Below are 23,327 nucleotides of genomic sequence, written 5' to 3'. Positions count from 1 at the left end.
CTTTAAGCATGAGTGGAAAACGCTGTAAAAGAAAAGCACACCATTACTAATTTCCTTCAATTCCTTCTCCACTTTCATACTCTCTCTCTATTTCCTTACCCAGAGTACACATGGCTTTTGCTCCTCTTCTATTCTACAATATAAGTATTTTATCCTTTGGTAACCTGCATTATAAATAACATTTTAGCACCCTTTAACTCTGTGAGTTCATTTATTCTTTTTTACTCATTCATTCATTCACTCTTTGCCTTACTTTCTTATCTTCTCAATTCTTGTTACTTCTCCCTTAGGAACCTTCTGGACGCTCTGCCGTCAACCAAGCAACGAAGAAATCCGGAACTGAAGTATTCAATGGGTAAGTATTAATTCTTCTCTTTATATATATTTTTTCTATTTACTTTAAATTGGTATTTCTTTTTAGTTCTAAATTACCTAACTAACTGACGCACCAAAGCGCTCTAACCTGCGCCAAAGCCTGGCACAAAACTGCACTATTTCTATCTAGCTAGACTACAGAAAATTCGTTGGTGAGTGCGTGGTTCTAGACTAGACCCGCAACTGCGGGACAAAGAAGAGCTTTGATTCCTTTTTCCTGCACCCTGACAGTAACAACTCGCAAGGTTTAGCCTCCGGGCTGAGGTTTGTGAGCAGTTTACGAGTGAAAAATCTTAGTTAATCGGGGAGCATGAACATCTGATTGTTCCACCCACGACCTATCCTCTGGGCCAAAACCCTTCCAGTCTACAAGATAGAAGATTTTCCCTTGAATGGACTTTGAAACTAGGATTGTTTTAACTTCAAATTCTTCTTGTACTTCCAAATAGGTTCTCTGTTTCTCAATTCTTTCAAATGGGGTGAAACCTTTTTAAGAGGAGAAACATGAAACCCTGGGTGTATTTGTAGCTGTGGTGGTAGTTTTAGTTTGAAAGTCATTGGATTCACTACTTGCTCCTCAAGAAATGGATCTATAAATCGGGGTTGAAACTTTCTATTTCTTTTAAGCTTTAGGTTTTTGTGCTAAACCAAACCCTGTCCCCTTTACTTAAATCTGGTTCTGGTCTTCTTTTTTTTCTGCACTTTGCTTGTAGCGTTTCTTAGCTTTCATTAAGTTCTTGGTGGCAGACTCGTGTACCTTGCTAAGATGCTGTACAAAGTTTTGTGCTGCAGGCACCAACACTTCTTGAGAGGAAGCCACAGTATTTGGATGCCTTCCATAATACAAGTAGAAAGGGGAAAACCAGTAGAGGCATTCTTAGCATTATTATGTGCAAACTCGATCAAGCCACTCTCCCTCTTGATCCAAGAGAAACAGTCTGAGATACTTTTCTAACTCTTGATTGGCCCTTTCAGTTTGACCATATGTTTATGAATGGAAACTCGTTGAATAACGTGTCTCAATTCCCAAACCCCTTGTGTAAGCCTTCCAAAAATAGGATAGAATTTGAGATCCACGATCTGTGATCAAAACCTTTGGAATGTGATGTATCTTAATAACACTTTGATTGAATTGTGTGGCTATTTGTTTGCAGATGACTTCCCTTTCAGGAACATCTTGTCTTGGGTTAGCCAAGATAAAAGATTTAAACAATCCGTTCATACCTACACCGACACCTGATAGTAAAAACACTACAGAAGGGGTGGTCGACGTACAAACTATTTTTCTTCAAAACCGAACAGATCCTACTTGGAAAGAAAATGGTTTATCTGGCCCACAGACACAAACAACTGTCAAGATAGATTCCTGAAAAAGACACAAGGGCTCACATTCACTAGATCTCTAATAAAAGAGAGAGGGACCCAAAACCAAAGGGATGGGGTACCAACAATAGACTTTATGTCAAAATAGAATTCCCTTTGGGCACATTAGGTGTACGGACATCAACTTCTCTACGACAAAAATGGACAACAGATATTATAAGCATAAAAACAGATTCAAACACAGAAACTAAGAGCAATGCATAAGCTACAAAATTATGAGATAACGGTAAGTTCCAAATAGCACAGTTTATTTAAACATAAAATTAATAAAAGCAAATTAAAATCACAGTAAAATTGGGAACACAGAAAATATATCAAAGGGAATGAATCAAGTACATCAATTAATCTAATCAGATTCATACACCTAAACAGGGAAGTACACAAAAAAATCCTAAATCAAATATCAATAGTACTATTCCCTCAAATTCAACGCGTTTCGACGGACAGTTGGCATGTCGCCGTCTTCATCAGGAAATATAGACTGTATTCCCAAGAAATCTGAAATTACATAAAATATGTCTTAGTATTCTCCCTACGACATAATTTAGAACTATCCTGTACATCAAACATTCCAAAATGTCAGTTTTTGTGCAGCCCAGCTATTGCTCTGAATCTCATAACAGCCTATCCACAGTCTTTTTAAATAGTAACACAGGTCAGTTTTTTCACAAACATTAATACATACAAAATACATCCTAGTGATGACAACATATTCTTATTTACACTACGTATATACAAACATTTATGACCATCTTATTTTTCACAGTTTCACAGCCACATCAGTAAATCATTTAACCCCGTTCGGCGATTCCATGTCTGATTACCTTTCTGGTTGAAATAAATTCTAAATTTAGCATTTCTTTATTTGCTCATCATGGTTCATCCTGGATAGCAACTAGTGGTTTAAATACCAAAATTATATATTTTTTCTCCCAGGCAGGGGCATATCACCCTCTCAACTAGTAGTTACAAATTATAGCCCTTGAGTATACACGGACACTAACCTCGTGTCACGAGCCAATCACCAGAATAGGGAAGTTTGTGGCTCCTATCTGGAATAGAAATCCCACTTTGGTTTGAACGACTGAACAGCTGCTCAGCAACTGCAGGAAGAGAGGGGCAACAAAAGTATATATGGTTGTATCCATTAAACCCTCTATGTCTAAATCTGCCGATACAGACAAGACCCTTGATTTTAAATAGGACCATACAATATGTCCTAAACTCGTGAGGCCACTCATATCTAATCGATATATACAAGAAAACTTACATCAAGGATAGAAGGTTTAAACACCACTCCAAGATGAGACGAGTAGTTGTTTGGTAGGTAATCTACCTGTAAAGTAAGTATATCACTTTTATTAATTCTATGTAGGGTGTTTGAAAATCCCTGGAAAAGCTGTGCTCTGTGATGGATACTTACACAAAGAGTATTTAAGATCCAAAGTACTCGCGGTACAACACTAGGGTCACAGCTTGGTTGCAATTATCCATATGACTTCAGCGTAGTTGTAAAAAACACTGAAAAACGAAAGTTGTATTGATTTAAGCAGTGTTTTTTGAGAGACTTAAGCGTTTTACGCGAACTATTTCTCAGTAGGCAGACAGTACTTACATATATATTCTTTTACTGTGCATATATGTAGCCACTGCACGTTAACGTTTTCCGGGCCTTAGTTGGGTTTTAATTATTCCTCGAACGGCCTCTGTGGAGAAAGATAAGACCGCACTTACTTTAACGTGTGCACGGTAAAGGGCTGATATCCCTGTTCCCAAACGGACATCCACATACCGTAATTTGTAATGCTGCTAGCGTCCCGCGAGTCAATCTGCTCGTCGCCGACTGGAAGCTCCTTGTGAAGCCACTGTTCGGCTTAAATACAAGTTAGCGCGCCATTTCCAGTTACGGGTGTGGCGTTCGCTTGGCAACTATCCCCGGAACCACTTCCTGAACATAGAAAAAGGACAACCAGTAGTCCAAATATCTATACAGGACTACAGTCTGCATGGACCTAAAAATAGGTCAGCGCGGGGACGTGCATACGGCTATATATCGAAAATCTAAACTTTAGCGCCAAGCCTTAATTCAGATTTTCAAATAACCTAATATAGCGAGTTGTCAGTAATATCACGTGTGCCTATAAATGTTAATTTCCATATATCGATTATTAGATATATACATCTCTCAGAACAAAAACACGTGAAAATATTATCTGCATGTGTAGTCTTAAATGTGCATTTCACCATAAATGTATATCAGTAGGGGTTAGATTGCTCTTCCTAAATCCCACCGGTACTTAGTAACACTAATATCCTCCAAACTAATACAACATTAACGGTCGATATTCACATCATTTCTGCAGGGTGATCTACACAGTTTACTCTTTTACTTACACATGAGGGTAAAGTAGGGGCGGATTACATTGGCAAACATCCTACTTGCCACAAATAATCCGTTCCCATTCTTCACGGGAATTAAGTCCATGTCTAACTGTATTGAGATAGGATATATACCACTGTTCTCTGTTTTTACGGGCATTGACAATGTTACCACCTCTTTTTCCTATTTTAACCCTCTCCAGTATGAACCATCTGAACTAATTTTCACCATGCTGTTTTTCCAAAAAGTGAGAAACAATTGGAGCAGTAATCTTTTTTGTTTTTATCGCAGATCTATGTTCCTGAAGCCTTGTCCTTACCTCCCTACCCGTTTCACCAACATAGCAGAGCCCGCAAGGACATTCCAGTAAATAGATCACACTTTTACTTCTACAGTTATTGTGGGTCTTACACTTAACAGTTTTCTCATTACATGTAATTTCAGCTGCCACAATACATTGTTCACAGATGTTACACATTCCACATTTCGTGGTACCGACTACTTTTGTATTGTCTAGTGTTCTCTGAGTGTCAACAGATTCCTCTTTGTAGGTGTGCACTAGCAGATCTCGCAAATTCTTATTCTTTTTAAACGCAAAAAGCGGTTTCTCTAAGGCATTCTCCTCTTCATGATTCAAGATGTGCCAGTGTTTATTCACCACGTTCTTAATTTGGTTACTTATATTAGAAAATTTGCTAACAAACACTACCTTTTTTACTGGGTTTTTTTCTTTATTTGTTTTCTGTATCAGGGCCTCACGATCATAGAATCTTGCTCTCTTTATTGAGTGGGACAGCAGTTTTTTAGGGTATCCCCTCTCTCTGAACTTCTTTTTGAGAACTTCTGCATGTTTATGACAGTCATTGATATCAGAGCAATTCCTCCGCAAGCGGAGGAATTGACTAAAAGGTATGTTCTCTCTTTGAGATTTGGGGTGGAAACTCGAAAAATGGAGAAGGGTGTTTTTCGCCATTGGTTTGGTGTAGAGTTCCACTGATAACACACCTTCGGAGCTCTTGATAGAAATGTCCAGAAAGTCCACTCTTGTAGTACTGTATGTAGAGGTAAATTTAAGATTCGGATCACACCCAGTTTATCCAACACAAAAACTCATCCAACATCTCAGTGGTACCTTCCCAAATAAAAAAGATGTCATCTATGTAGCGGTACCAGCCCGCTACATTCTCAAAGAAAGGAGCCATCTCGTTCTCAATGTGTTTGGACTCAAAGTTTCCCACATAAAGGCAGGCCAGACTCGGGGCACAGGTGGCCCCCATGCTGGTCCCTTTCAGTTGTCTAAAGTACTCATTTTTTAAAAGGAAGACATTATTTGTTAAAATGAGTCGTACACAGTCAACAATGAAGTCTATATTAGCTCCATCAAGATCTTGGTTGGATAAAAGGTCATGTATGACCTCGACCGTATCTGCCTGGGGAATATTGGTGTAAAGAGACTCAATGTCCATCGTGACAAGACACTGAGTCTCTTCACAGAACGGTAACCCTTCAACAAGGGAGATAATATGAGCTGAGTCCCTCACATATGACTTAAGATTGCAGACCAAAGGCCTCAGGAAGTGATCTACATATTTACTTAAAGGCTCAAGTAAGAAATCAATACTGCTTACAATGGGCCTCATAGGGGGGTTTTGCCTATGCTTATGGACTTTTGGGAGGCCGTAGATGGCAGGAGTCTTAGGTTCTGTGTTATTAAGGAATTTGAACTCTTCCTCACAGCTATAGCCATCATCCCTAGCGTTAGTTAAAAGAGTCAATTACTCACGGGATATTCTTACGAGACTACTCGCATTGGTACGGGCATAATGTTCCTTGACATCTAGCATCTGAAGCATCCTCCCTTCATAATCTAGAGTATCAAACACTACAACTCCACCTCCCTTGTCCGCGGGCTTGATTGTAAGGGAGTTATCATTTCTCAACACTTCCAACGCTTCTTTCTCAGCTTTGGAAATGTTGAAAGATCGGGGTTTCTTGTCATTGTCTATCAATCTATGTATCCCGCTCTCCACTGCCATCTCAAAAGCCTCAATGTTCTTACCCACCATACCTAGCGTAGGTGTGAACACAGATTTAGGTTTGAGTCCAGAGATGTTTTCATGGACCCTATTCTCTCTATTTTCAAAAAATCGCGTGAGTCTGATTTTTCTAAAAAATGACCGAAGGTCCTTTTCTAATTGAAATTTGTCTAGGTTGGTGGAGGGAACAAAGCTAAAGCCTCTACTAAGGATACTTATTTCTACACTGCTCAGCTCCTTACTGGATAGATTAATTACTGGTAGTTGGCTGGTCTCCAATATTGTTTGCTCCGTGTGTTCATGTATTCCTGCTGAGGAGGTGCTCGGTTGTACTGTTGTTGTCGGCCCAGGTTGAATTGGCCACGTCCTTGGTTGCCATTGTACCTCTGAGCCCTTCTTGGGCGTGACTCTAAAAAATGACCTTGGTCATTGCCATTTCTACCAATTTCATTATCAGTACAATCTTCCTCCTCACTACCAGAACCTGATGTTTCAGAAAAGGTAACTTGTTTGTTGCCCCCTCTGGAATAGATTTGCCGATTTGGAGGTCTATCCCAATTACCATCATTTCTACTCTGGTAATAGTTTTCTCTTAGATAGGGGTATACATTCTCTATAGAAAACCGTTCGATGTCCTTTTTTAGTTTATTTGTTTTTTTGTTAAACAAGTAATCGCTATATCCTTCGACATCTTTATTAATATCCGCTAGTTTCTTTTTTGCCTCATCGAGAGCAGGACAATTTTTGAGCTCTGTTTCCAGTTTCTCAATCTCCTCTTGCTCAAGTATGATCAATCCTTGAGCAGTCTCAATAATAAGGAGCATCCAGTCTCTACTGCATCTATTTGAAATAAGTGTCCATGTTTCCAGGAATTTCCTATTCTCTGTAAAAAGACCGGGCTCGTTACGAACCTGCAGACCAATTGGGATAGTACCCGATTTTACATATTCAGTTAAAAAGTCTGCATGAGCTTCTGTGCGTATAAGCTTATTTTTTAGGTTCAATAATTTTCCCCAGTTTTCTCCCTTGTCTGACACTACCGTAATTCTATTTCCCTTTTTGGTATTAATAATACGGTGCAGTTGGTCTTCGCTAAACCCAAAGGTCTTAATCTGATCCATTGCACGTTACAGCTATACTGAACAAACGAACTCTCCAGCCACAGAGGGCCGTGCAATAAATCTCTAATAAAAGAGAGAGGGACCCAAAACCAAAGGGATGGGGTACCAACAATAGACTTTATGTCAAAATAGAATTCCCTTTGGGCACATTAGGTGTACGGACATCAACTTCTCTACGACAAAAATGGACAACAGATATTATAAGCATAAAAACAGATTCAAACACAGAAACTAAGAGCAATGCATAAGCTACAAAATTATGAGATAACGGTAAGTTCCAAATAGCACAGTTTATTTAAACATAAAATTAATAAAAACAAATTAAAATCACAGTAAAATTGGGAACACAGAAAATATATCAAAGGGAATGAATCAAGTACATCAATTCATCTAATCAGATTCATACACCTAAACAGGGAAGTACACAAAAAAATCCTAAATCAAATATCAATAGTACTATTCCCTCAAATTCAACGCGTTTCGACGGACAGTTGGCATGTCGCTGTCTTCATCAGGAAATATAGACTGTATTCCCAAGAAATCTGAAATTACATAAAATATGTCTTAGTATTCTCCCTACGACATAATTTAGAACTATCCTGTACATCAAACATTCCGAAATGTCAGTTTTTGTGCAGCCCAGCTATTGCTCTGAATCTCATAACAGCCTATCCACAGTCTTTTTAAATAGTAACACAGGTCAGTTTTTTCACAAACATTAATACATAAAAAATACATCCTAGTGATGACAACATATTCTTATTTACACTACGTATATACAAACATTTATGACCATCTTATTTTTCACAGTTTCACAGCCACATCAGTAAATCATTTAACCCCGTTCGGCGATTCCATGTCTGATTACCTTTCTGGTTGAAATAAATTCTAAATTTAGCATTTCTTTATTTGCTCATCATGGTTCATCCTGGATAGCAACTAGTGGTTTAAATACCAAAATTATATATTTTTTCTCCCAGGCAGGGGCATATCACCCTCTCAACTAGTAGTTACAAATTATAGCCCTTGAGTATACACGGACACTAACCTCGTGTCACGAGCCAATCACCAGAATAGGGAAGTTTGTGGCTCCTATCTGGAATAGAAATCCCACTTTGGTTTGAACGACTGAACAGCTGCTCAGCAACTGCAGGAAGAGAGGGGCAACAAAAGTATATATGGTTGTATCCATTAAACCCTCTATGTCTAAATCTGCCGATACAGACAAGACCCTTGATTTTAAATAGGACCATACAATATGTCCTAAACTCGTGAGGCCACTCTTATCTAATCGATATATACAAGAAAACTTACATCAAGGATAGAAGGTTTAAACACCACTCCAAGATGAGACGAGTAGTTGTTTGGTAGGTAATCTACCTGTAAAGTAAGTATATCACTTTTATTAATTCTATGTAGGGTGTTTGAAAATCCCTGGAAAAGCTGTGCTCTGTGATGGATACTTACACAAAGAGTATATAAGATCCAAAGTACTCGCGGTACAACACTAGGGTCACAGCTTGGTTGCAATTATCCATATGACTTCAGCGTAGTTGTAAAAAACACTGAAAAACGAAAGTTGTATTGATTTAAGCAGTGTTTTTTGAGAGACTTAAGCGTTTTACGAGAACTATTTCTCAGTAGGCAGACAGTACTTACATATGTATTCTTTTACTGTGCATATATGTAGCCACTGCACGTTAACGTTTTCCGGGCCTTAGTTGGGTTTTAATTATTCCTCGAACGGCCTCTGTGGAGAAAGATAAGACCGCACTTACTTTAACGTGTGCACGGTAAAGGGCTGTTATCCCTGTTCCCAAACGGACATCCACATACCGTAATTTGTAATGCTGCTAGCGTCCCGCGAGTCAATCTGCTCGTCTCCGACTGGAAGCTCCTTGTGAAGCCACTGTTCGGCTTAAATACAAGTTAGCGCGCCATTTCCAGTTACGGGTGTGGCATTCGCTTGGTCGTAGGGAGAATAATAAGACATATTTTATGTAATTTCAGATTTCTTGGGAATACAGTCTATATTTCCTGATGAAGACGGCGACATGCCAACTGTCCGTCGAAACGCGTTGAATTTGAGGGAATAGTACTATTGATATTTGATTTAGGATTTTTTTGTGTACTTCCCTGTTTAGGTGTATGAATCTGATTAGATTAATTGTTGTACTTGATTCATTCCCTTTGATATGTTTTCTGTGTTCCCAATTTTACTGTGATTTTAATTTGTTTTTATTAATTTTATGTTTAAATAAACTGTGCTATTTGGAACTTACCGTTATCTCATAATTTTGTAGCTTATGCATTGCTCTTAGTTTCTGTGTTTGAATCTGTTTTTATGCTTATAATATCTGTTGTCCATTTTTGTCGTAGAGAAGTTGATGTCCGTAACCCTAATGTGCCCAAAGGGAATTCTATTTTGACATAAAGTCTATTGTTGGTACCCCATCCCTTTGGTTTTGGGTCCCTCTCTCTTTTATTAGAGATTTATTGCACGGCCCTCTGTGGCTGGAGAGTTCGTTTGTTCAGTATAGCTGTAACGTGCAATGGATCAGATTAAGACCTTTGGGTTTAGCGAAGACCAACTGCACCATATTATTAATACCAAAAAGGGAAATAGAATTACGGTAGTGTCAGGCAAGGGAGAAAACTGGGGAAAAATATTGAACCTAAAAAAGAAGCTTATACGCACAGAAGCTCATGCAGACTTTTTAACTGAATATGTAAAATCGGGTACTATCCCAATTGGTCTGCAGGTTCGTAACGAGCCCGGTCTTTTTACAGAGAATAGGAAATTCCTGGAAACATGGACACTTATTTCAAATAGATGCAGTAGAGACTGGATGCTCCTTATTATTGAGACTGCTCAAGGATTGATCATACTTGAGCAAGAGGAGATTGAGAAACTGGAAACAGAGCTCAAAAATTGTCCTGCTCTCGATGAGGCAAAAAAGAAACTAGCGGATATTAATAAAGATGTCGAAGGATATAGCGATTACTTGTTTAACAAAAAAACAAATAAACTAAAAAAGGACATCGAACGGTTTTCTATAGAGAATGTATACCCCTATCTAAGAGAAAACTATTACCAGAGTAGAAATGATGGTAATTGGGATAGACCTCCAAATCGGCAAATCTATTCCAGAGGGGGCAACAAACAAGTTACCTTTTCTGAAACATCAGGTTCTGGTAGTGAGGAGGAAGATTGTACTGATAATGAAATTGGTAGAAATGGCCATGACCAAGGTCATTGTTTAGAGTCACGCCCAAGAAGGGCTCAGAGGTACAATGGCAACCAAGGACGTGGCCAATTCAACCGGGGCCGACAACAACAGTACAACCAAGCACCTCCTCAGCAGGAATACATGAACACACGGAGCAAACAATATTGGAGACCAGCCAACTACCAGTAATTAATCTATCCAGTAAGGAGCTGAGCAGTGTAGAAATAAGTATCCTTAGTAGAGGCTTTAGCTTTGTTCCCTCCACCAACCTAGACAAATTTCAATTAGAAAAGGACCTTCGGTCATTTTTTAGAAAAATCAGACTCACGCGATTTTTTGAAAATAGAGAGAATAGGGTCCATGAAAACATCTGTGGACTCAAACCTAAATCTGTGTTCACACCTACGCTAGGTATGGTGGGTAAGAATATTGAGGCTTTTGAGATGGCAGTGGAGAGCGGGAGACATAGATTGATAGACAATGACAAGAAACCCCGATCTTTCAACATTTCCAAAGCTGAGAAAGAAGCGTTGGAAGTGTTGAGAAATGATAACTCCCTTACAATCAAGCCCGCGGACAAGGGAGGTGGAGTTGTAGTGTTTGATACTCTAGATTATGAAGGGAGGATGCTTCAGATGCTAGATGTCAAGGAACATTATGCCCGTACCAATGCGAGTAGTCTCGTAAGAATATCCCGTGAGTGCTTGACTCTTTTAACTAACGCTAGGGATGATGGCTATATCTGTGAGGAAGAGTTCAAATTCCTTAATAACACAGAACCTAAGACTCCTGCCATCTACGGCCTCCCAAAAGTCCATAAGCATAGGCAAAACCCCCCTATGAGGCCCATTGTAAGCAGTATTGATTCCTTACTTGAGCCTTTAAGTAAATATGTAGATCACTTCCTGAGGCCTTTGGTTTGCAATCTTAAGTCATATGTGAGGGACTCAGCTCATATTATCTCCCTTGTTGAAGGGTTACCGTTCTGTGAAGAGACTCAGTGTCTTGTCACGATGGACATTGAGTCTCTTTACACCAATATTCCCCAGGCAGATACGGTCGAGGTCATACATGACCTTTTATCCAACCAAGATCTTGATGGAGCTAATATAGACTTCATTGTTGACTGTGTACGACTCATCTTGACAAATAATGTCTTCCTTTTCAAAAATGAATACTTTAGACAACTGAAAGGGACCAGCATGGGGGCCACCTGTGCCCCGAGTCTGGCCTGCCTTTATGTGGGAAACTTTGAGTCCAAACACATTGAGAACGAGATGGCTCCTTTCTTTGAGAATGTAGCGGGCTGGTACCGCTACATAGATGACATCTTTTTTATTTGGGAAGGTACCACTGAGATGTTGGATGAGTTTTTGTGTTGGATCAACTTGGGTGATCCGAATCTTAAATTTACCTCTACATACAGTACTACAAGAGTGGACTTTCTGGACATTTCTATCAAGAGCTCCGAAGGTGTGTTATCAGTGGAACTCTACACCAAACCAATGGCGAAAAACACCCTTCTCCATTTTTCGAGTTTCCACCCCAAATCTCAAAGAGAGAACATACCTTTTAGTCAATTCCTCCGCTTGCGGAGGAATTGCTCTGATATCAATGACTATCATAAACATGCAGAAGTTCTCAAAAAGAAGTTCAGAGAGAGGGGATACCCTAAAAAACTGCTGTCCCACTCAATGAAGAGAGCAAGATTCTATGATCGTGAGGCCCTGATACAGAAAACAAATAAAGAAAAAAACCCAGTAAAAAAGGTAGTGTTTGTTAGCAAATTTTCTAATATAAGTAACCAAATTAAGAACGTGGTGAATAAACACTGGCACATCTTGAATCATGAAGAGGAGAATGCCTTAGAGAAACCGCTTTTTGCGTTTAAAAAGAATAAGAATTTGCGAGATCTGCTAGTGCACACCTACAAAGAGGAATCTGTTGACACTCAGAGAACACTAGACAATACAAAAGTAGTCGGTACCACGAAATGTGGAATGTGTAACATCTGTGAACAATGTATTGTGGCAGCTGAAATTACATGTAATGAGAAAACTGTTAAGTGTAAGACCCACAATAACTGTAGAAGTAAAAGTGTGATCTATTTACTGGAATGTCCTTGCGGGCTCTGCTATGTTGGTGAAACGGGTAGGGAGGTAAGGACAAGGCTCCAGGAACATAGATCTGCGATAAAAACAAAAAAGATTACTGCTCCAATTGTTTCTCACTTTTTGGAAAAACAGCATGGTGAAAATGAGTTCAGATGGTTCATACTGGAGAGGGTTAAAATAGGAAAAAGAGGTGGTAACATTGTCAATGCCCGTAAAAACAGAGAACAGTGGTATATATCCTATCTCAATACAGTTAGACATGGACTTAATTCCCGTGAAGAATGGGAACGGATTATTGGTGGCAAGTAGGATGTTTGCCAATGTAATCCGCCCCTACTTTACCCTCATGTGTAAGTAAAAGAGTAAACTGTGTAGATCACCCTGCAGAAATGATGTGAATATCGACCGTTAATGTTGTATTAGTTTGGAGGATATTAGTGTTACTAAGTACCGGTGGGATTTAGGAAGAGCAATCTAACCCCTACTGATATACATTTATGGTGAAATGCACATTTAAGACTACACATGCAGATAATATTTTCACGTGTTTTTGTTCTGAGAGATGTATATATCTAATAATCGATATATGGAAATTAACATTTATAGGCACACGTGATATTACTGACAACTCGCTATATTAGGTTATTTGAAAATCTGAATTAAGGCTTGGCGCTAAAGGTTACATTTTCGATATATAGCCGTATGCACGTCCCCGCGCTGACCTATTTTTAGGTCCATGCAGACTGTAGTCCTGTATAGATATTTGGACTACTGGTTGTCCTTTTTCTATGTTCAGGAAGTGGTTCCGGGGATAGTTGCCAAGCGAATGCCACACCCGTAACTGGAAATGGTGCGCTAACTTGTATTTAAGCCGAACAGTGGCTTCACAAGGAGCTTCCAGTCGGAGACGAGCAGATTGACTCGCGGGACGCTAGCAGCATTACAAATTACGGTATGTGGATGTCCGTTTGGGAACAGGGATATCAGCCCTTTACCGTGCACACGTTAAAGTAAGTGCGGTCTTATCTTTCTCCACAGAGGCCGTTCGAGGAATAATTAAAACCCAACTAAGGCCCGGAAAACGTTAACGTGCAGTGGCTACATATATGCACAGTAAAAGAATATATATGTAAGTACTGTCTGCCTACTGAGAAATAGTTCGCGTAAAACGCTTAAGTCTCTCAAAAAACACTGCTTAAATCAATACAACTTTCGTTTTTCAGTGTTTTTTACAACTACGCTGAAGTCATATGGATAATTGCAACCAAGCTGTGACCCTAGTGTTTTACCGCGAGTACTTTGGATCTTAAATACTCTTTGTGTAAGTATCCATCACAGAGCACAGCTTTTCCAGGGATTTTCAAACACCCTACATAGAATTAATAAAAGTGATATACTTACTTTACAGGTAGATTACCTACCAAACAACTACTCGTCTCATCTTGGAGTGGTGTTTAAACCTTCTATCCTTGATGTAAGTTTTCTTGTATATATCGATTAGATAAGAGTGGCCTCACGAGTTTAGGACATATTGTATGGTCCTATTTAAAATCAAGGGTCTTGTCTGTATCGGCAGATTTAGACATAGAGGGTTTAATGGATACAACCATATATACTTTTGTTGCCCCTCTCTTCCTGCAGTTGCTGAGCAGCTGTTCAGTCGTTCAAACCAAAGTGGGATTTCTATTCCAGATAGGAGCCACAAACTTCCCTATTCTGGTGATTGGCTCGTGACACGAGGTTAGTGTCCGTGTATACTCAAGGGCTATAATTTGTAACTACTAGTTGAGAGGGTGATATGCCCCTGCCTGGGAGAAAAAATATATCATTTTGGTATTTAAACCACTAGTTGCTATCCAGGATGAACCATGATGAGCAAATAAAGAAATGCTAAATTTAGAATTTATTTCAACCAGAAAGGTAATCAGACATGGAATCGCCGAACGGGGTTAAATGATTTACTGATGTGGCTGTGAAACTGTGAAAAATAAGATGGTCATAAATGTTTGTATATACGTAGTGTAAATAAGAATATGTTGTCATCACTAGGATGTATTTTTTATGTATTAATGTTTGTGAAAAAACTGACCTGTGTTACTATTTAAAAAGACTGTGGATAGGCTGTTATGAGATTCAGAGCAATAGCTGGGCTGCACAAAAACTGACATTTCGGAATGTTTGATGTACAGGATAGTTCTAAATTATGTCGTAGGGAGAATACTAAGACATATTTTATGTAATTTCAGATTTCTTGGGAATACAGTCTATATTTCCTGATGAAGACGGCGACATGCCAACTGTCCGTTGAAACGCGTTGAATTTGAGGGAATAGTACTATTGATATTTGATTTAGGATTTTTTTGTGTACTTCCCTGTTTAGGTGTATGAATCTGATTAGATGAATTGATGTACTTGATTCATTCCCTTTGATATATTTTCTGTGTTCCCAATTTTACTGTGATTTTAATTTGTTTTTATTAATTTTATGTTTAAATAAACTGTGCTATTTGGAACTTACCGTTATCTCATAATTTTGTAGCTTATGCATTGCTCTTAGTTTCTGTGTTTGAATCTGTTTTTATGCTTATAATATCTGTTGTCCATTTTTGTCGTAGAGAAGTTGATGTCCGTACACCTAATGTGCCCAAAGGGAATTCTATTTTGACATAAAGGCTCACATTCACTAGGCCAGATCCAAGATATATCCAGAGACAACATCCAGAGATAGTAACATCATACAGTGTGGGGAAACTGCGCCTTGAGTGGCTACACAAATCTACACTAAAGGAAGTGAAACAACACTTATCTTTACTTAAAGATGGCGTTGATATAAGGGACTTCTTACAAGGACCTACTAAACTGCGTCATAAATGTTTCATATACGCCGGTATCTATGCTGCTTATAATGAAGCATGGAAGATTACGCAAGCAGAGTCTGCAGAACGTATACCAGAAATTGATCGTATTATCTTAGAGAAATCTCTCTCTGTAGTTGACAATGTGTTAATGACTCTGTCCTCCAGTATATATTCTTTTAACTGCATACTATCCTCTGCCATAGACATAATAGAACAGGACTTGGTCATGTTGCAACATGGTCAATCACAATTGCGTTCTATAATGCTACTGGGCTGGACGTTGCAAAACCTTTGTTCAGGCTATGTGCCTTGGCGTCGAATCAACAGCACGTCATTGTTTTCTGAATTTGACCTTACAGATAAACGAATCACACTGGCACAGAGGGGCACAGAAAATACAGTGCTGAGCATTGAAAAACTGGAAAGATTGCTATTAACTGTTTCTGAGAAACCAGCGACAGAATGGATAATACATGGTACAATCACCCTGCCTATGACGATTTTCCATTTTCAGTATTGCTTAAAACATATACCAGCAGGACTATATGAAAGGTTGAGTAAAGAATACATCAAGACATCCTAGGATTTACCTTATACACACAGATGTTGGAGTGGGGGAAAGAAGTATTTCTTAGTGGTACAAATAATAATAATAATAATAGGGAAGCTTGTAAAGCGCCTGGTTACGCCCACCGGCGTGTCCCCGCGCTGTGGTGAGTGAGAATCCCAGAGCCCCCTACCCAGACTCAGGCGCCCAGGCTCTTTAGTGAAGGAACAGGTGTGTTTTGAGCTCTCTTCTGAACCTGGTCTCAGAGGGTTCCAACCGAAGCTCAGGCGGGAGTTTGTTCCAGCTCCTAGCTGCCAGAGCCGGAAAGATCTGCCACCCATTCGGGCCTTCTTGACTTTAGGGATCACCAGCACGCCAGTTCCAGTGGATCTAAGGGACCGGACGGGCCTGTAGATAGTGATGAGGTTCTGCAGGTGCCTAGGCCCCATGCCTTGAATGATCCGGTGGCACGTACAGAGGGCCTTAAACACAATTCTCTTCCTGACAGGAAGCCAGTGAAGAGCAACCAGGGCCCTTTTTGAAGCGGCCCTTCTAGGGAGCCTCAGCACCAAATGAGCCGCTGCATTTTGCAACACCTGCAAATGGTCAAGACTCCTGACCGTGGCACCTAAATACAGTAAGTTGCCATAATCTAATCGCGAGGTGACAAAAGCGTGCACCAGCGTCCTCCAGCTTCTATAGGGAGAAGGTCCATAGTTTTGCGTAGACCTTTGAGGACACCAAAGCAAGTCCCCACCACACGTATGATCTGAGGTTCGAATGTAAGGTCCGAGTCTACCCATACACTCAGGTTGGGAAAATGCACTATGCGGTTCACTTATATGTCAGGATATTAATTTTCACAGGGCCTGCGATGGTTCCACAAATAACTTATCCTGCCACCTGCAAGGTTCACCAGCTTCGTTGATTGATCCAATTTTTAGGCAACTTCTAATGGAAGTTATATTGTGTTGAATGATCACAGCTGCTGTGGCATGTTGCCAGGAATAGCCTATCTCGTAACTGTGTCAGACAGGGTCACTTGCAGTATGCAAGTATTTTTTCCTAAAACAAAGACAGACGGGGAGTCGCCGTTATGGCCGTCACTGAACATCTCTTCTATACGAATTGATACTTTAAGCAGACTGAAAGCCATTCTTTTACAGAAAACTGTGCCACTGACCTCGGCCAAAGAGACGTATAATCTGCAAGTTGCAAGGACTTCGGCAGAGATACATGCCCTTTTAACAACAAACTGCCCTAAACATTTCTCAGAAATGTTAGGTCATATCTTAAACATGTCTGATGTGAGTGGTATTGTACATGTATTTAAGACAGTTTTTTCGGGACTGTTAGCACTTTTTCAATCTGTCCTAGGCATATTTCCAAACTTCGTGCCCTCGGTGTTTGCCAGACTGCCTCTCGTTTTGGGGCTTGCAGCAGGGATACTATTTTTGCTCCTTCTGCTCCGATATGGCAAGCCAACTCACCAACGATGCCCAGATCACCTTGGAGAACACTCCTCTGGCGATGAGGTGTCGTGAGCGCAAATCCAAATTATGGGATTAACTTGTTTAAGAGAATTGAATACCACATGGTTTCTATCATTCAGACCAATATGGCAAGATTGCATCTTACATGTTCTACGATGCCTGATATGTGGAGAGGAATGGGTGCTAGACATCTGTCGGACACTCCCATCAGTCATGCTAATTGAAGTTGATACTTTGCTTGGACCAGTAACGGCTCATGCACTGTGTTATCCCCAGCGGCTACCAATCCTGATGAAGGCATTCATTGAGATCTCACAGACGCAACATGCTAAAGGTGAGGTACGAGGAACAACAGGCACACAGGTACCATCGAACATTGCTAAAGCGACCGACGCTGACGGTGATGGTTCACATCTATGTGCGGTTAATCTGCTTAATGAGGTAATACAACTTTCACCTACAATGGTAGACAAATTCTTTACAGACTTAGAAGACTTGATGTTTTCTCCAAGCCCTGACACTGACTTTTGATTTGGCACGCAGTGTTCTGAGAGACTCTGAATTCGACCTTCATTTTTCAAAACAAAGTTCTAACTTTGGGACTCTATTTTTTCTGTGAATAATTTTTGTTTTTCCAAATTCTTACTTTTTCATTTTTTGGCACCAAGTAATCTGCTTAAAGAAGAACTATTCATAGAGAACTAGATTTCTTTGATAGACTTCCAAGAGACAATATTTGACCTTGTCCTCATACAAACAGTTCATATAATCTGCTCGACTTCTTTTCTGTATTGAAGAGCCATTTCATAAATGTATTTTCATGATTCATTCGGATAGCATTTTCAAATGTCAAAAATATATGCTTTGAATGAAACATTGCTTTAAAATGCGTACAGCACAAATGCTCTATTTCATGTATAGCCAATGCAATTTTATGTATTTTGGGTGGGTTTTAACACATCATGTTTAGATATGTTTTATGTGATTAGAACTTAGTAATGTCGTACATAATAAAGTGGGGTGGGTGTTGTGTGGCGTTTTAGGCTCCGAGTGAATTTTCCCGATTTATGCCCTTATATAGGTACGATTCACATTGCCCTTATATAGGCATAGAAATCAAGTCCTTATTTAGACATAGCCCATGCAGACCAAATACAGGCATGGCTACTTCTACCCGTACCAAACGTCACAACGATTTTTTGGAAAATCGGCTTAAGCAGTTAGAGAACTTCCCCTTGCTCGAATATTGATTTGTCCAAGAACTCATGTACTTTCCAAAGAACAACTATTCCCTAGGGGTTCTTTTCTGACGTTAGTATGCCCGTCTTTATGTCAAACTATGGCATTCCTAGACACCTTCAAGGTATAAATATACCTCCACTTGCTCTAGCAAGACACAGTGGTCTGGAGCAGTTCGACTATCTACTTGCCCGACGGAGCTCGCTACAGCAAGTGCCGAAGGAAGCCGACCCCCCAGCACTGATCAGGAAGCTGTCTCTTCTCCTGCCAAGAATCCAGCTCCAGTGTTTCCAAGCTCCCCTTGCGGGGTGTTAGGAAATCGAGTCCCGAGACAGAGATACCAGACCTCCTTCATTTTAACTAAGGTATGGAGCTGATTAGAACCTAGAGAAATCTTGGATAGATTCTTGGCAAAGAAAACTGAACCTATGCTACACAATACTTACTTCTTCCCTTGTAATAGACTTAGGCTAGGTACATCGGGGTAGGCGTAATTTAGAAGCACCAGTTGAGTATTTTAGTCTCTGTATTTATGTATGTATTTTTAAATGGCTTAGAAACCATACAATGCTCTTACAGTATTATTTTATAATACTATTCTCGCTGTACGCATTATACTTTGCAGTCTGCTTAACGATTGTAGCAGTTTACTTCTCTTGTATGAGAAAGAAGACTGTTCAATAAACCTTTTTATTGAAAATGCCTGTCTCTCTATTTCTCTTCAAACTCTGTTGAAACGAAGCATGCACGATTGACTGAGTGAAATATCTATCTATTGTTTCCATGACTCTAGAGATATGTTTCTTTTTCTTGGGAAACAAAGTTGTCATGTTTATGCGGTTGTCAGAAACTAATCCCTTCTTGGGAATTCGATAAAGTTTCTAGTGACCTCTGAGCTAGCTGGCACTCACTATTAAGTTTAGTATATTCAATAGAGACCTAGTCGACCTCAGTCCTACGTCTAATCTATAGGATAGGATATATTATTCCAATGCGCAGAACCTATTGGGAATATAGGAACTACACTACAGCAGTTCAAAAGCAACAGGGATATACCCAAATAACCCTTCTAAACCTGGGTATCAGAAATAGTAGGAATAACCAACAGTCGGTATGAAGGAATAAATAATACACTAAGTTTGGTGAAGGTATTTTTAATTTTACCAAATACAGTAGATTGGGTTTAGCGTGAGAAAACGGCACCCTTTTAAACTAGACACAAGGAAGGAGAAATGATTTAATTTCTCCGTCCTTTTCTGACTTTGCATGCGTGCTGCACTGCGCAACACACATACAAAGTGGGAAAAGCCTTCCCTCGTGTCAGACATAATATTTTGTACAGGAAGGTTGTCCTTCCTGTACAAAACCGATGCTGGACTCACACACACACACACCCTAGCGCTCTGGTGCTAAGGTGTGTGCTTGATGCAGGGCCGCTGTAATCAGTGCCGGCGCAAGGGAAAGGGAAGGTGAGAGCCATATCTTTGAAAATGTGGTGCTCTCCTGTTCCCTTCCTGTCGCGCCACGCAGCGTAGCCTCGCGGGGGAGGGCTGCGCTGCATTGTGTGGAGATTTGGTAAATCTCCCCCGAAATGTCTTTTACAACTAGTTAAACATTGTGAATTCTCATTCCATTACGTTTCAATTTAGTAATTTTAAATATCTTTACATCCAACAGAAAACAAGCCTTGAATGTGTGAAATGACCATCAATAATGAGGCGAATGCTGTAAATCTTCAATCATAGCAGAAATAATGAGCTACAGTATACAGGAAAACATCAGCGCAGTCGGCGACAGGGGAACCTGCACACAAACTGACAGATCCCGGATGAAGCATCAAAGGCAGTTCAGTGATTGCAAGAGGCTGAGCTGAGCACCTCCACACCACAAGACCAAGAAATTACCTTAGGAAAATTAAGGCAACAACAATAACAAACCGCCTCCTGTATAAACAAGTGTCCAACACCAGCTTTGATCATCGGATCAGTATGATGTGATTCCTGCAGTGCTCTGTTTTATAAAATGATGACAAGCCATCACTCCGTGCTCTAGGAGAATTGTAAACTCTTTCTGGACAAACCAGTAACCAGAGAAGAGCACAACAGAGTGGATCCAGACAACTGACAGGTAAATGAAAGAGGAGTTCTTATGTCTACAATACAACAGACTGTCCCAATTTGCCCCGGCCAAAAGGAAGATACATCTTTACCACAAGCGTGCATAGCCATAATTCAATCTAAAGGCACAATCGCCTAAAAAGACACCTTCTACGTATTTGGAGTGTGGAAAATATTTGGTGGCTATCGCATTTTAATGTTAAAACAGAAATCAAACATGCGAAATACTGCACACATATAAAGTGTGCGAGAAAAACACAAGTGCTTTATCAGCCATGTTGTCCCATCAGGAAATACAGTCATGGGATGTAGACAAATATATACCCGACCCAGAGACACTAACCAAGAAAGAAGAATCACACACATGCAGCAAGAGCTTTAGTTTGACATCACAACTCAAGCTTCATCAGCACACGAACACAGGACAAAAAATATTCAAGTGCAGTGAATGTGTAAAGAGCTTTAGTCGATTGTCAAGCCTTCAAAGTCATCAGCGAACACACACGGGGGAAAAACCATTCAACTGTAGTGAATGTGGGAAGAGCTTTAGACAAGTATCAAAGCTACAAAATCATCAGCGAACACACACGGGGGAAAAACCATTCAAGTGCACTGAATGTGCAAAGTGCTTTAGTGAGTTATCAAGCCTTCGAAGACATCAGCGAACACACACAGGAGAAAAGCCATTCAAGTGCAGTGAATGTGCAAAGTGCTTTAGTCAGTTATCACACCTTCTAATACATAATCGAACACACACAGGGGAAAAACCATTCAAGTGCACTGAATGTGGAAAGTGCTTTAGTCACTTATCAAGCCTTCAAGGACATAATCGAACACACACAGGGGAAAAACCATTCAACTGCAGTGAATGTGTTAAATGCTTTAGTCTATTATCAGAGCTACAAAGTCATCAGCGAACTCACACGGGGGAAAAATCATTCAAGTGCACTGAATGTGCAAAGTGCTTTAGTCACTTATCAAGCCTTCAAAGCCATCAGCGAACACACACGGGGGAAAAGCCATTTAAATGCAGTGAATGTGTGAAGAGCTTTAGTCGATTATCAGAGCTACAAAATCATCAGCGAACACACACGGGGGAAAAACCATTCAAGTGCACTGAATGTGCAAAGTGCTTTAGTGAGTTATCATACCTTCGAAGACATCAGCGAACACACACAGGAGAAAAGCCATTCAAGTGCAGTGAATGTGCAAAGTGCTTTAGTCAGTTATCATACCTTCAAAGTCATCAGCGAACACACACGGGGGAAAAACAGTTCAAGTGCAGTAAATGTGCAAATTGCTTTAGTCATTTAGCAAGCCTTCAAAGACATCAGCGAACACACACAGGGGAAAAGCCATTTAAATGTGGTGAATGTGTGAAGAGCTTTAGTCGATTATCATACCTACAAAGTCATCAGCGAACACACACGGGGGAAAAACCCTATCATTGTAGTGAATGTGACAGTAGTTTTCGTGACTCTTCATCATTAAGGTATCATCAGGGAACTCAAACAGGAGAAAAACCATTCAAGTGCAATCAACGTGGCAAGAGCTTTAGTCGATTATCAAGGCTACAAAGTCATCAGCGAACACACACAGGGAAAAAAACCTATCCTTGTAGTGAATGTGACAGTAGCTTTCGTGACTCTTCAGCATTAAGGTATCATCAGCGAACACACACAGGAGAAAAACCATTAAAGTGCAGTGAATGTGCAAAGTGCTTTAGTCAGTTATCACACCTTCAAAGTCATCAGCGAACACACACGGGAGAAAAACCATTCAAGTGCAGTGAATGTGCAAAGTGCTTTAGTGAGTTATCAAACCTTCAAAGACATCAGCGAACACACACAGGAGAAAAGCCATTCAAGTGCAGTGAATGTGCAAAGTGCTTTAGTCAGTTATCACACCTTCAAAGTCATCAAGGAACACACACGGGGAAAACCAATTCAAGTGCAGTGAATGTGCAAAGTGCTTTAGTGAGTTATCAAACCTTCAAAGACATCAGCGAACACACACAGGGGAAAAGCCATTTAAATGCAGTGAATCTGTGAAGAGCTTTAGTCAATTTTCAGACCTACAAAGTAATCAGCGAACACACACAGGGGAAAAACCCTATCATTGTAGTGAATGTGACAGTAGTTTTCTCGGCTCTTCAGCATTAAGGTATCATCAGCGAACTCACACTGGAGAAAAACCATTCCAGTTCCATTAAATTGGAAAGAGCTTTAGTCGAATATCAGAGCTGCAAAGTCATCAGCGAACACACAGGGGGAAAACATAGAAGGGCACTGAAAGTGAGAAGTGCTTTTGTCAATTTTCGATCCCACACAGCCCTCAGTGAATACACTTCTTCATTTAACTCACATGGAAATAATCCTAGAGATGCAGGGACTCTGGAATGAACTTAAGAACATCAAAAATATTATTGACCCAT

At 40.0% G+C, this 23,327-nt stretch overlaps 1 protein-coding gene across 1 annotated transcript in view; it reads left to right on the top strand.

Moving 5' to 3' along the window:
- LOC144807228 (uncharacterized) overlaps window positions 1-23,092 on the top strand; it is a 170,475-nt gene extending 147,383 nt beyond the window's left edge. The window contains exons 6-7 of the mRNA XM_078673084.1: window positions 291-355; window positions 21,102-23,092. Coding sequence (XP_078529210.1) covers window positions 291-355; window positions 21,102-22,944 — 1,908 coding nt within the window. The 3' untranslated portion in view covers window positions 22,945-23,092. The remainder of the gene's footprint in view (window positions 1-290; window positions 356-21,101) is intronic.
- The last annotated feature ends 235 nt before the right edge of the window (window positions 23,093-23,327 follow it).

Source organism: Lissotriton helveticus, unplaced genomic scaffold (genome assembly GCF_964261635.1).
Source record: "Lissotriton helveticus unplaced genomic scaffold, aLisHel1.1 SCAFFOLD_586, whole genome shotgun sequence".
Taxonomy (NCBI): Eukaryota; Metazoa; Chordata; class Amphibia; order Caudata; family Salamandridae; genus Lissotriton; species Lissotriton helveticus.
Note: the sequence above shows the minus strand (reverse complement) of the source record. Positions and strands in the feature narration are given on the sequence as shown.